The sequence below is a fragment of the Labrus mixtus genome, chromosome 21 (assembly GCF_963584025.1).
Source record: "Labrus mixtus chromosome 21, fLabMix1.1, whole genome shotgun sequence".
Taxonomy (NCBI): domain Eukaryota; kingdom Metazoa; phylum Chordata; class Actinopteri; order Labriformes; family Labridae; genus Labrus; species Labrus mixtus.
In genome coordinates, this window is record NC_083632.1 from 8,024,974 (window position 1) to 8,038,091 (window position 13,118).

The 13,118-nt window shown below is 39.9% G+C and overlaps 1 protein-coding gene across 1 annotated transcript in view; it reads left to right on the plus strand.

The window, feature by feature from the left end:
• The first annotated feature begins 3,858 nt into the window (after nucleotides 1-3,858).
• The window catches only part of cpxm2 (carboxypeptidase X (M14 family), member 2), a 32,265-nt gene continuing 23,005 nt past the window's right edge, over nucleotides 3,859-13,118 (plus strand). Inside the window, exons 1-3 of the mRNA XM_061028354.1 lie at nucleotides 3,859-3,984; nucleotides 5,872-6,344; nucleotides 9,647-9,748. Coding sequence (XP_060884337.1) covers nucleotides 6,071-6,344; nucleotides 9,647-9,748 — 376 coding nt within the window. The 5' untranslated portion in view covers nucleotides 3,859-3,984; nucleotides 5,872-6,070. The remainder of the gene's footprint in view (nucleotides 3,985-5,871; nucleotides 6,345-9,646; nucleotides 9,749-13,118) is intronic.

The following is a 13,118-nucleotide window of genomic DNA, read 5'->3' on the forward strand; positions in this document are numbered from 1 at the left end:
AGATTTACTTTTGGGCCTTTTTGCACCTTTTATTGAAGAGAGATGTGGGAAAGGACCCACTGGTCGGATTTGAACCCGGGCCAACCTCTTTGAGGACTGCCGCCTCTGTACTGTATATGATGCATGCGATTTAATGTCTGTCCTGACTTATGCATTGCTCAGGTCAAAATAATTTATGGCAGGTTACTTGCGATCCCACAAGATGCCATCAGTCCCCTGCGCTGGTGTATATCCACACTGTAGGAAGATCAGGCCCATAAACCGGAGTTACTGCCCCGGCTGGTGGCCCCTGACCTTCTGGTTCAGAGACGACCAACTCTATCACTGAGCCACAGCCGCCCCTAGTTTCACATAATCTCATCTCAATAATCTCATCTACCTCTAGTTAAATCATCAATACTGTACTTTGAGAGTTTTTTTGTAACGTGGTTTGATACTTTTACTCAAAATCAAGTTAAAGCAGAGAAGAAAGTTTGACATCTTTCTCTTTACAGACAAAGCCAATCACTGTTGATGATGACGTCCAGTAAGTATACAAGGCAAACATAAACTGACACAGCCCTCAAGACTCAAAGCAAACTGCTCTGCATGTGTATCTAGCCTAGCAAAATGACCATCACCGTATATTTCAGTTTCCATGGACACCGAAGAAATATTGCTAAAATGAAACACCAGCCTTTTACCTTCTCTTCTTATCATCACATCAATGCTAACAGCTAAAATTAAGTACACAGTTTGGAGGGGTATCCAACCAGAACTAAGCAGAAAAATATGTGTTTTTCTTGTGTGTGTAAAAACTAACAGTGAAATTAATGCGAGGTGACGGGCCATTCAAGCCTCCAAACCAAACTCTAGGAAGAAAAGTGCAACTGGCTCTAATTCCTTATTCCTCTTGCCTATTAGATTTACGGCACCAACATTAAATTTGAACATTGACAGCACCAATGTCATCCTTGTAGGAAAATCCGGTGCGGACCTGTCTTTCACTTTAAGGTGAGACAAGATTTAGTTTGCAAATTCAGCGTCCCTGCCTGCCTGAATATCAATAATGCCAGGAGTTCATCCATTATAAATGGTGTATGCGTTAGAATAGAGGATCCAAGGTTGTAACTTGATACATTTTGGATAAATTAAAGTGTCACATTACTTTCAAAGGACATAAATAAGTAAATGAATAAATATGGGATTGATCCTGCCAACCTGTGTCTTTTTGTCCTCAATGAACTCTTAACATCAGAATTCATTAGAAATATTGGCTACTAGCCACTTTGACACACCCAAGGTTTTATTTGATGGATGAACACAAAATGGGTTTGCATGCATACATTTTAGTCTGTGTACATACATATTATGAGAGCATACACATTAATCATCTTTGCACAATCACAAAGAAAAAAACTTGGGGTCCAATAATTAAGAAATGTTTCAAAGTTGAAGTACTGTGATTGTTTTGCATGTCTCACTCTGTTGATAATTACATGACTTTTTTTCCAGGGAAAGCTTGCTGAATAGTGCCAGTACAATACCTTTACATTATTATTCCCACCCTCAGTTTCTGTCACCAGTCACCCTTTTCATCAATTACAAGGTGCCAAAGCAGCAGCAGGGAGGTATTTATCAGTGAGCCTCTAACCTGTCACTCAAGGCACTGACGTCCAATTAATGAGAATTCAGCCAGGGACACCCCCACCCCCTTTAAGAGATTAAAGAGGGAGGCAGAAGCCATCACTCTCCCCACCTTGGGTGCTCCTCACTGAGGAAGACAGCTTTTGTCACAACATCCCTGCCTTAAGCTGCTTGGCTACACAGTGTGATAAATGGCAGTTTGATAAGCCAGTTTCAGAATGTGGCAGGTATTTTAATGCAGACATTCTGGCTCAGGGAGCAAATTTGGGAAATCATGTCATGCCTAAATTAATTTGGACGGTCTTATAAACTTCTTACCGACAACATTCACATCCTATGAAAGCACTTTGTGTAGTTGAAAACTAGCAGCAAATGGAAGCTGAATGTTGTATGTTCTAAAGTTAGGTTGCTTTATTAAGAATCGTTCAATCAGGATCAACTCTTTTGGCCAGGTATGTTTTCACTTACAAGGAATTTGACTCTGGTAAACTGTGCATTCTTTGTACAAGCATTAAACATAAAATATTAAAGCAACATTATGGAGGAATTTGGTTTGGTACGCTTTGTCACCAACCAAAGGTCACAGAGTGCAATTGCACTATCCTAAAACACACGTCGTGTATTGATTTAGCCAGCTAGGCGTTGGACTTGAAGCAAACTGTTTTACCGGGCTGGTGTATGAACAAGTGCCGTAAAGTCATATTAGAGAACCATGGCCTGCTGCTAAAGTTACATAGTGCTTCAAACAGGTAACCATGGCGATCTTTGGAAACAGAATAGACACCATTCTCTCTGTTGAAATGTATTCTACTGTTTGATCTACATTGAAACTACTATTTTAAGATGGAAAAGTAACATATTTTTGGTTTGTAAAATAAACAAATTAATATGGATAAGCGTACATTAAACAATTACTGAAGTGGTGAGGAGTGCAAAGGAAGCTGAATTAAACATGATAATTAATTATTTAACCCAGGTGCGTCCATTTACATGAGGAAGATAGGTGCAAAAATGTCATTACTGTTTTTTGGGTATAATTTACGAGTCATAGTGACCTCGTGCAAAATCCCAAAGGTGCTTTAATCTTTTTAGCCCAATGAGTATGGTTATACCTGATGATCATGCTAAATCCTGTGTTATTATAATAATTGCAACATATTTTTAAGGTCCAGTGCCAATTGGAAATGTTGTCTGCAATGCCCAATTTACTGTTTGACAGTTATGGATTGTGTTAAATAAGTTAAACAGTTAAGGAAAGATTGTGGTTGATGTTAATTCCAGGTCTTTCGCTGGAAGTGAGCTCTGGAGTCCTGCATAAAAGCCAATGCATGAAAGTCAGCTGACTTCACTCACTCTCACTTTAGTTTCTTCCTGGTTACAAAAGGAGGAACACTATTTCATTGGTTTGTTACCATATCTTGCTGGTTCTATGGGCTGTTTCCCTGTTAACTTGACTAAGTGGTTTCCATTGCCCAAACCTTAGAGGCTCTTGTACTCTTTCTGTACATTAAGACAATGCCAAAGAAGTCTGACTTAAAAGGTTATAAGGGGCATTTTGAAAGTTAGATAAAAAAAACTCAAAGGGCTTGTTGAAACTGAAAAGCCCTTAAAAGGATCTTGGATAAGTGTTTAAAATCCTCTCTGAGATGCTCTGGTAGCAGTTAATGTGTATATATAGTATAGCTTTCCTGCCATTGCAGCATTATAAACCTTGGGCAGAATAAAGAAAGTGAAAGCAGTTTGAAGAGGAATGGTTTAAGATTGGATGGCTTTTGATTCAAGCAAACTTCCTTTAACCTCCAAAAAAAGGAGCGGCATTAAAGAGCCATTCAGTCCTCATTGTCAGTGTCCTTAAGCCACAGTTTAGTGCAGCACAGCCAAAATCTTTTTCATTACTGTCTTTAACCGTTGGTGAACGGATGTTTTTTTTGTTCTGGTTTGTCTTGGACATCATTTACCATGCTCGAAAGTAGTCAGTCCTGTAATGTCAACCCTGTTTCCAGAGGCGTCAGAGAAACCTGACACACCGAGAGTAACGGTTGTTTAAAGGTGTTCAGGAGGAGGAGGGAGGAGGGTCTAAAAGCCTTTGAGGTAAAATGCTAAAGCTCTCTTGGCCGCCTTCTGTGTCTCATCCCTCCTTCCGTTTCCTCCCTCCTTCTTCCTTTCAGACAGTTTAACATGGGTGTAGTCTGGATAAAGAGTGGGCGACCAGAGAATGACTGCCTAGCTGGCAAACGACTGTGCCAGCCAGCCGTGCATAGACTCTTCCTGCCTCCAACTGTCCGCCTACTTCAGATCATGTTCTTCTGTGATTAGCCTGCAGCCTCGGCCACCATTCAGGAGCTCTCTCACTCTCAGGTGTGATTTCCATACAATTTTAGTCTCTACGCCGTTTTACATCAGTTAAGTGTAATGAACCAGTGCTTTTAAATTGGGCAGCGTCCAGGCGGGGCACCAGGCTTGTTAAGGGATTATTATTTTTGCCTTAGTTTGCCTCAGGTCGATGAAATGTCAGAAGGTGTTCTTATTAGTTGTGCGAATACTCCATGAAATCCCCACTTCTTCTTCTTATTATGACTAAATCTTTTAAGCCCAAGGCGAGACATTTCTATGCTTAGCAATAACTCCAAATGCTTCTTAAATGCCAGAGATAACACATTGTAATGAAACCTTTTATCTTTTTTTTTGGTTTTAAATAATCTTTGTAGCTGACAAAATGTGGTTTTAATCATGAGTGTGTCAGTTTGACGGCTGCCTTTTTTATTCAATATTTTCTTCTCATGAAAGCGAGGCTCCATCAGCTGATGTGGCTGTAATTATGTGCATGTGAGAAAAAGAGAGAGTGAGAAAATAAAAGGGACTTATGAGAAACAGAGCGCTGATGTGATGAACTGTGACACACGGAGGAACATGCATGGACCTTCCTGGGAGTTTGTGCCATTAAATGAATGCTTAAATTACTGCAGAGTCCAAACACGTCTTGCCTAAAAAAAAAAAAAAGAAGAGCCTCAGTTAATAGGGAAGCTTAGAGCAGAGCTGAGCTTCGCAAAGGCAAATCATGTTTAGTTATCTTGTATTCAAACACTATTAGTGCTCCTTTACCAACTCTAACAGCTCTACACCAAGTTGAATTAACTGATTAAACTGAAAATGATACATGACTGCTACTGTCTGTATGCGATTACACATTGTGTGCCAGTATACATTTCTACTTGGATCAGTAAACTCTTCTCCCTTTTGACATGTTGCAAACTGGTTAATATGTGTTTAAAGCTCCTGTGTGGAGTTTTTAACTGGTGATGAAACGGCCTGAAATTAACACTGATGTCTCTTTACGGCCAATGAACTCAAAGTAGACAAACAGCATCAAGATTGAGCATTTTCTTAAAATTACTTTTGGTGCCTGAAACCGCTATTGTGGGGTAGGTGTCAGACGAAGTAATTACATGAGGCTAAAACAGCTTTTATTTACCTTTTCCATGACAGAGATTCTCAATGAGTGCTGCGTATCACAGTTTAAACAAATCAGGATTGGGGCTGATGGCCAAGTGGTGAGTTTGGCACACCGTGTGCTGACTCTGTAGTCCTCGAAGCGGACGGCCCAGGATCGAATCCAACCTGTGGCTTCTTTCCTGAATGTCATTCTGCATTCTGTCTTCCCAATTTTGTGATTCTATCCACTGTCCTGTCTCTCCATTAAATGCATAAAAGCGCAAAAATAAATCTTAAAATAACAAAAAACAAAACAGGATTATATTTTCTCTTTTAAAAAAAAAAACACAACGTACACTAGTACAGGACAACACCAGCAAAGAGATAATAAGTACCACTTTGTCCACTGGGGCCGACAAAATCAACACAAACAGAAAGTTCCTCACAGGAGCTTTAAGTCGAGGAATTGATTCCCCAACATGCAAGTTAAAACTTTTCTCTGGTCCGAACTGCGCCTGCTCAAGACAAAGTGGGAGGAGATGTAGCTGAAAGCAGATCCTGAATGTGTCAATGTATTGTTTCCCAGTGAGGTTTATATTCCTTTTTCACTTCTACCAACACCGATAAACTGACTCTCCTTTGTGTCAGCAGCCAGGACTGGTTTAAATCTTAGAGGAAAAAAAAAACTTTTTTTTTGTAACCTGCCAGCATCTAAATGAGAAAACTGTGTCGTCTGTCTCCCTGCCTCTTCCCTCTCCTCTCCCTCATCTCCTTCTCTCTGTGTTTCTCCCTCCCTCACTGCATTTTTCCCAGGCTGAGGCGTCCATGGACCCTCTGGCTCCGCTGCTTTCGTCAGGGACTTGGAGCGCTCTAAGAACTTTTTGAACTCTCCATGTTGGAGTGAGAAGGCAGAGGAAGGGGAGCAGTTGATGGGACGCAGCCCAGCAGCAGCAGCAGGCTCCTCTGGAGACGCCATCGGGACTCTAAGCTGGAGATAATCCCCCCTGGGGTCATGACAAGCCAGCTCCTCAGACTCCTAACCCCCCTGGCTCTGCTGGGACTCCTCTTGGGGCTTGCAGACCTCAGCCACGACTCTGCCATAGAGGATGAGGATTATTATATGCAGGAGATGCTGACAAGAGATCAGTACAACCAGGTGCAAATTCTGGAGAAGCCTGTGGCCTCGATTCCTGACAGGCATGAGCGCCCCAGCCAAAACTCGGGAAAGAAAGTGCCCAAGGGAAAGGCAGAGAGCAGCAGGCAGCTGGATAAGGATGCAAAATCAGGTAAATGCAATGACATCAATATCAGTTATTGTTGCTTTTCTTTTAGTTTCAGTAGGACTGTTTGCAAAACTTCTACAAAAATCTTTCACAAAAGCATGTTATATCATTGATTGTATTTTATTTATGTACACAAAGTACACAAAGTGCCCAAACCTCATGGGTTTATAAGACACCAGAAACTTCAGTTGCGGTGGTTCAACATTTCATAACATTACTAAGTTGCATGTTCCTTCAACAGCTCAGTCTTAAATAGTGTATTCTGTTTTTCTCCCAGGCTTTGCAAATCAAATCTGCTACAAAAAACTTTCCTCTTTTAAAGCACAACTCCAGTTTTTTATAATCATCTAACCAGAAGAATTCAGCTTTAATGGAAGACATTTTTCTTTAAAGTACATCCCTTATGTCGTCATAGATGGGACAGTAAAACAGAGACTGAATCTCATTTTATAAATGTGAGGGGTAATCCATAATGTTGTTTAGAAGTCATTGGTCTGACAGCTGAGGTTTGTGTGGCTGTAATAAGCCAAGTAAACTTTTGAAGTGACCTTGTGAGTCTCTGTTGGCACTGGATGAAAGTGTCTGGCTTGTCATTTAAGCTTTGATGTTTCTTTGATAATATACACATGGCGGAGTTGTAATTACGAAAACAATACGGTACGCTTTGAAGTAAAAGGGTTTTAATTAAGATTTTCGGAAAAATAACACCTAGTTCTGTGACTTTTCTGATGTCTATCAAGTGAAATGTGTTTACAAAAAAAATGCCCAAAGATAAAAGTTTGAAGTAGGGGGCTTGTTCTAAGAATGTTTCTGTTTTTGTTTTTTTGATTTTTTCAAAATGTACACGACCTTTGTACTTTAGCTGTTTGATGAGTACAAACAGACAGTTTGTTCCAGGTGCAGCTTGAAGAACAAAAAAAAAACTGAAATCATCAAAAAAAGAAGAAATGACGACAAAAAAAATCCTTCGAGTTAGCCGTCCTCCTCAATCCCCCATACACATTACTCAGAGCCATGTTTCAGTGTGGCTTCTGCACAACAGCAGGATTAACAGCCTCACACAGCAGAGGTCAGGACTGCATTACATGTAAGAGCCAGAACACGTGAAATCCTCGTTTCACCAATGTACAGCTCAGAGCTCACCGTTGTAGGACTCTCTGCACATGCAGTAACAGGTTTGTAGGTATGTTTGCCGTCCCGTCAGGTGATTGGAGGGCAGGCACAGGCGTGAGGGATTTGGTTGGTTGGTGGCAGATAATTCAGAGCAGCTGTGTCGACAGTGACCTCATGTATTAGGCATCTGGATACACGTGTCTCTGCAGGGATACCTGCTGTAGGTGGGAAGAGAAGAGGGATATGATAACAATGTGGCATGAAAGACACTGCTACTCTTTGATGTGTGTTTTTTTCTCTCAACATAACACTGCATCGTACACAAGATAAATAACGGTTCTTTAACCATTCCAACTGCATAGACTTCTAACTTCTTCTAAGTTAGACTGTTTACAATTTCAGGTAATGATAGAACAATACTCTTAATCAAAGGCTGAACTTAACAAGATTTTATCATAGACCTAGTAGCTTTTAATTTTATCACATTTCAGTTGCGTGTTTTCTGGCTTTTATGATCAACAAAAAGCTTAAAAGAAAAGTATTTATAGATAGTAAGCAACTACTTTTTCATCAAAGTTGAGCATTAGGCGCTAGGTGTTTTAGTATTGTTTACAGGAGTTGGTCGAGTTAGACACAAATAGGCTGATTGAGAAAGAGACTATACATTATAAATGCAATGGTAGGCCAGTATTTGCTTGACTATATGCATGTTTCGCTTGCAAGTTAAGCATTACAACTTTAACAGGGGATGCTGTTTAAAACGTGTTAATAGCGTCTTCAGCTACCCAAAAGTGGCCAATAAATGAATAAAATAAATAAACGCAGGGGGAAAAATTCAATGCATATAGGTACTGTAAAGTGGAGTTGAAGTGCTATTTGGTAAGATATTATCAAACTCATAGCATGGCTGTTGTTTGATGAAAAGAAAATAACGTATCTTTGCTTTGTTTATAAAAGAGCTTGATAATGGATTCAGTGATAGCTAAAAACATATAATTCTGGCTTCAATGGTCCAAATTAGTGGGGTGGCATAGGTCTCAGAGGGGGGCTCATCTTAGAGGGTTTGTCAGCTCTAAGGTTTATCAAAATGAAATTTGCACATATTAACTAAAATCAAAATAACAGACTTAATGAATAGTTTTTATAAATGTCTTTTGTAAGAACAAGGGTGTGGAGGCCTTTTCTGTTGGGATTTAATCAATGAAAGAAAATCAAATTGATGTTCATATTTGACAGTAATGTATTTTTTTCCCCCTGTCGGTCTTTTGGCATGGGGCTCAGCTTTCTTGGATACAATAGAGGGGGGGTTATTGTAATTCAATCAAAATTTGAATATGTATTGTGATTTTATGGCCAAAAAATATACCATAGTGGTTTTGATACCTAGTTAATCTCCACTTAAGAACTTTTACAGATTACATCAATCTTGGAATTCTTTAGAGAACATGTTGAAGATCCTTTTCTTTTTTTAGTTGTTTTTACTCCTTAAAGATGTTTTATTGAAGTCAAATTGATTTGCTTGTGATTATTATGCCATAACTTTTTTCATTAACCTGACATTGCCTTCAGCTTAGCTCAAACCTTACCAACGTCTGAATGGTCTTACGTTATATCTCTTTGTGTCCGTTTGCTGAACCACTAACTGTATGGAGCCCCCCCCCCCTCCATGAGACAAGGATAAAGACTCTCAGATGTAAGAAGGATTGTTATCACATGTGGCCTTTTCTAACCTGACACTCTGTCAAATAAAAAGCACACACTCCACGTCCATCTTCAGTTGCTGCAATGTGACCCCCTGCCCCCATCATGCCTCTTGTACAGAGTATTTCTGAACCTTGAGATTCTGACGCTGTATTAAAGAAAAGTGGTGCAAATTGATTGTCTGGGTCTGTGAGAAATGTTGTAATTAAGTGCAAGGATTACAAGAGTAAAAAAGAAAAAAAATCCAAAGTATTGTGTGCAGAGATTGTCTCTTGGTTCAGTCCCCAGCGTTGAATCTATGCACATGTGCAAAATTGATTCCAGCCAATGCGTCCTTTTTTTGTCTGTCAACTCCATTGATTTTCCCTCCATATATTGACAACAAAGAATCAGCAGCTTTAAATGTGATTTGACCTGCCAAAGCCCCTTTTAAAAGTCAATAAAAGATTTATATCTGTTTCGTAATCATAACAGTTTTTTTTTTCCCTCAGTGAAAACCGCCAACAAAAAGACTGAGAAGACCAAGAAGAGCACCCTGAAAACCTCAAACAGCATCCCAGAAGCAGAAGGACGATTCAACCCGATAAAAGAGGGTGAGTGAACAGCCAGTGCCGCTCTCTCACTTGTTACGGGAAATTCATGATCTCATGAAAATTCATCCTTCCTTCAGTGTGCAGGGATCATTTCTCTTCTTTCCCGGGAGGGGGACAAAAGGCCTAAACTCTCTCAAAGATGACATATATTTTGGAAAGCAGAAGACTTTTGAGGCAGTATATTTGCCCTGAGAGAAAAGGTCTGGCAAAAACAAACATGTTCTCAGAAGTGGAGTCGAGCCACATGGGCAGGAATGTCATCTTTACCCACAAAGCATTTTGTTTTGTTTCCATGGATCACCGAGTATCTGCTAAACTAGAGCTAGGATGCCCCTGTAGCCTTCCTGTCATGTTGATGACAGATTAAATTCGCTCCACTGAAAGCATGATTCAGTGAAGAACACTTGTTATTTAACCTCAGATTTGCACAGCTCTAAACCGCTGATATAGCCTTTATTTGACGTATTGACACAGTGTAAGACATTTCTAGCATAACAAGAAGCTGTATTGAATAACGCCGGGAGGTTATGAGTGTTTTCCAGCTGTGGATTTATGTGTTTATGTTAAAGCTGTTGTAAGGAACCTACCAAGACAGACAGAAGAGGTTGTCATTTGTAATTTGGCACATGGGAATAGGAGCAGAAAGTTGGACAACCTCACATGTTGGAAAATGGGAACTCCATGCTGACACGGCTGGCATAGAGAAGCCCACAGAGTCAAAATCTGGCAGGCTAAAAGCTCCCAAAAATCGTGTTTTCATGGCTGTAACTGTGACTCAACACCAGTCTGTTTTAAAATTCTGTTTCAGCGTCGCCTGGTAGCTGCTGATTTAACATGGTCAAACTTTACAGGCTTTACAAGTCATGCACTTTTTATACACCAAAAAGGATGTAAATAAACTAATCCAGGTTTAAATTAACTTCAGAGCATGCCACATCCACAAATACCAAAACTAAAAGGAATTCATCTAACTGGACTTTAATGGCTTTTAAAGTTTGATCCAGCAGATGTTTCAACAGCTCATTCATGATTCCCATCAGACGCAGGTGAACCGTGTTGAAACAAGACGCTTTGGTTCAGATTATCACAGCTTTAAAGACTGAAAATGTTTTTTTTTTTTAAGGTTGATGGTGAAAAATAGGGCTTCAAGGTATTGGAAAAAAACAGATCCTGTGATCAATTTTTCTTTCAGTGATATTTATTGAAGATATATAGAAGCACGAGATCTGCTTGCTGTGTTGTTGGCAAAGCCTCCACACACACACACACACACACACACACACCCAGAGAACTAGAGAGAAAACAGGTGAAGCATCACGTTTTTCATGAATTTTACAAATGAAGTTGTGTTTTGGGATTGTCTTATATACATGTCCAAGAATGATCAAAGTTACTTTTCATGTGTTTGACCAGCCCAGTGATGAGTGTAACTGCTAATAAAACGAAAGCTCACCATCTTTAGTGCCTGTGACTTACACCACACTTCACCATGTGTCATGCAGATGTAGCTGCTAGAAGTAAACACTCCCCTGTGCAGGTGTCCGGCCCATTTACGGTTTGTTTATGTCCACAGCATGAACCAGCAGGATTTACTGCTGAAATCAGGAATCAAGTGAGTCAAGTGATTTTGGCTGTAAATAAGTTATCAAAAAAAAATTGTCCTCCATCAAACAAAAAAGTAGCACCATGATGCAAACACCAACAATTCTTCAGAATAAGTAATCAATGACTAAATGGAACAATTGCCATTTTTTGCCTACAGAAAGCTGCTGTCAAGCAAAAGTTCCCTGATCTTGCTTTAATATTTCAGATGTACAGGACATTGTGCTAAATAGCTCAATGTGCTCACCAAAGGGCCAAAACCTTTGCTTGAATCTTTGCATTATGAATATAGAATGCTGATGATGTATGTGATGCATAATTTGATCCCAGCAGTAAATTTGAACCTCAGCAGTATTGTTAGTTGCACAGATAACTGTGTGCTAGTCCTTGACTGTCTTTTTGCTCATTTCTTTTTGACATAAGTGCTGAAGCCAAATGCTGTGTTCCTGTGTGTCCCTTTTGCAATGAGTAGCATGCAGATGTTGATAATGATTCAGGGCTTTTCACCACAGCAAGCCAGCTTGTTTTTTTGTCCTGCTAACCTTGATCCTGGGGGGTGCTTGAAGGGCCCGGTTGTCCCTAATGTTTTGTTATCGCTCCGTACAGAAAGCCTGCAGACCAACAGTGCGTGTTTGATTCCAAAAAGTTTCATAGGTATTTCAACTCCTGTTTCATTTCTGTATAGAGTTACTGTGCATGCGTCTCTCACCGGTCTCACCTGTGGCTTCGCTGCTGGCTCATTAGATTACATTTTATGCTTCAGTTTTACAGCAGCGTAAAATTGGGTCTCAAGCTATGTTTTCCTTAAGCACCAAACATAAATTATCTCATGCATGTGTGGATTTTGGATGCAGATCATCTTAGTGTCTGGATTTTCAGAAAGTCCTGGAGCATGTGATTGACGTTCTGCAGCGTCCCAGAGATTTAAGGCAGCTGGAACACTTATTCAATGTGAAGCCAGCTTCCTTTACGGATCAAATATAAACTGAACTGCAGAACTTGATGTCCAACTTCACGTTTATATCCTTTAAAAAACAAATTTTGCTGTATTTCCTGTGCTTGTTTCTTTTCTGGGTATTCAGTTGTGAAGGCAGTTGGCTATAAGACAGCGACATGTGCAGCATATGCTGCAGACAGAGGCCTTGTTGGAAAATCTTGCTCTAAATTTCCATCATTGTGAGCAAGGTAGTCGGCAAATAGCTAAAACTGACCCAAAAGGCTGTAAGGCATGAAGAATACACATATGGACTGTGATTGGTCCGTTCAGTTATTTATTGATACACTAATGTGAACGAGGAGCCAATCTTGCACAGATTGCTATGTGGTGAAAACATTCTCATTTTTCTGCAATCACTTAAAGATGGGCATTTGTTCAAATCGTCTGCGCTCCCTTCAGCTGCAAATAAAAAAAAAAAAAAAAACATGTTAAAGTTATGTGCAGCTTTCTCTTTTTAAGACTGTGTTTTTCCAGAGTGAAAGCAGAGCGCCCTGAGCATGGCTGCCAGACACTTTCTGTGGCCTTGGTGGGTGTAGTTGAATAACTGGCATGCTCAAGGAGTTAATTACAAGACGATTAGTCATATTGAGTGCTGTTAATTGCCATCATCAGCACAGCAGAGGAGCTATAAAGGCACTTACGCATATAGATAACTCGTCCTCTGGTTTGGCGTTGGGGGAAACCTGCATGGTATAAATCTCAATTCAATTCATACTGAGGATCATCAAATATCAGTTAGAAATTCAGTTTGAAAAGGTTTCATTAAATATT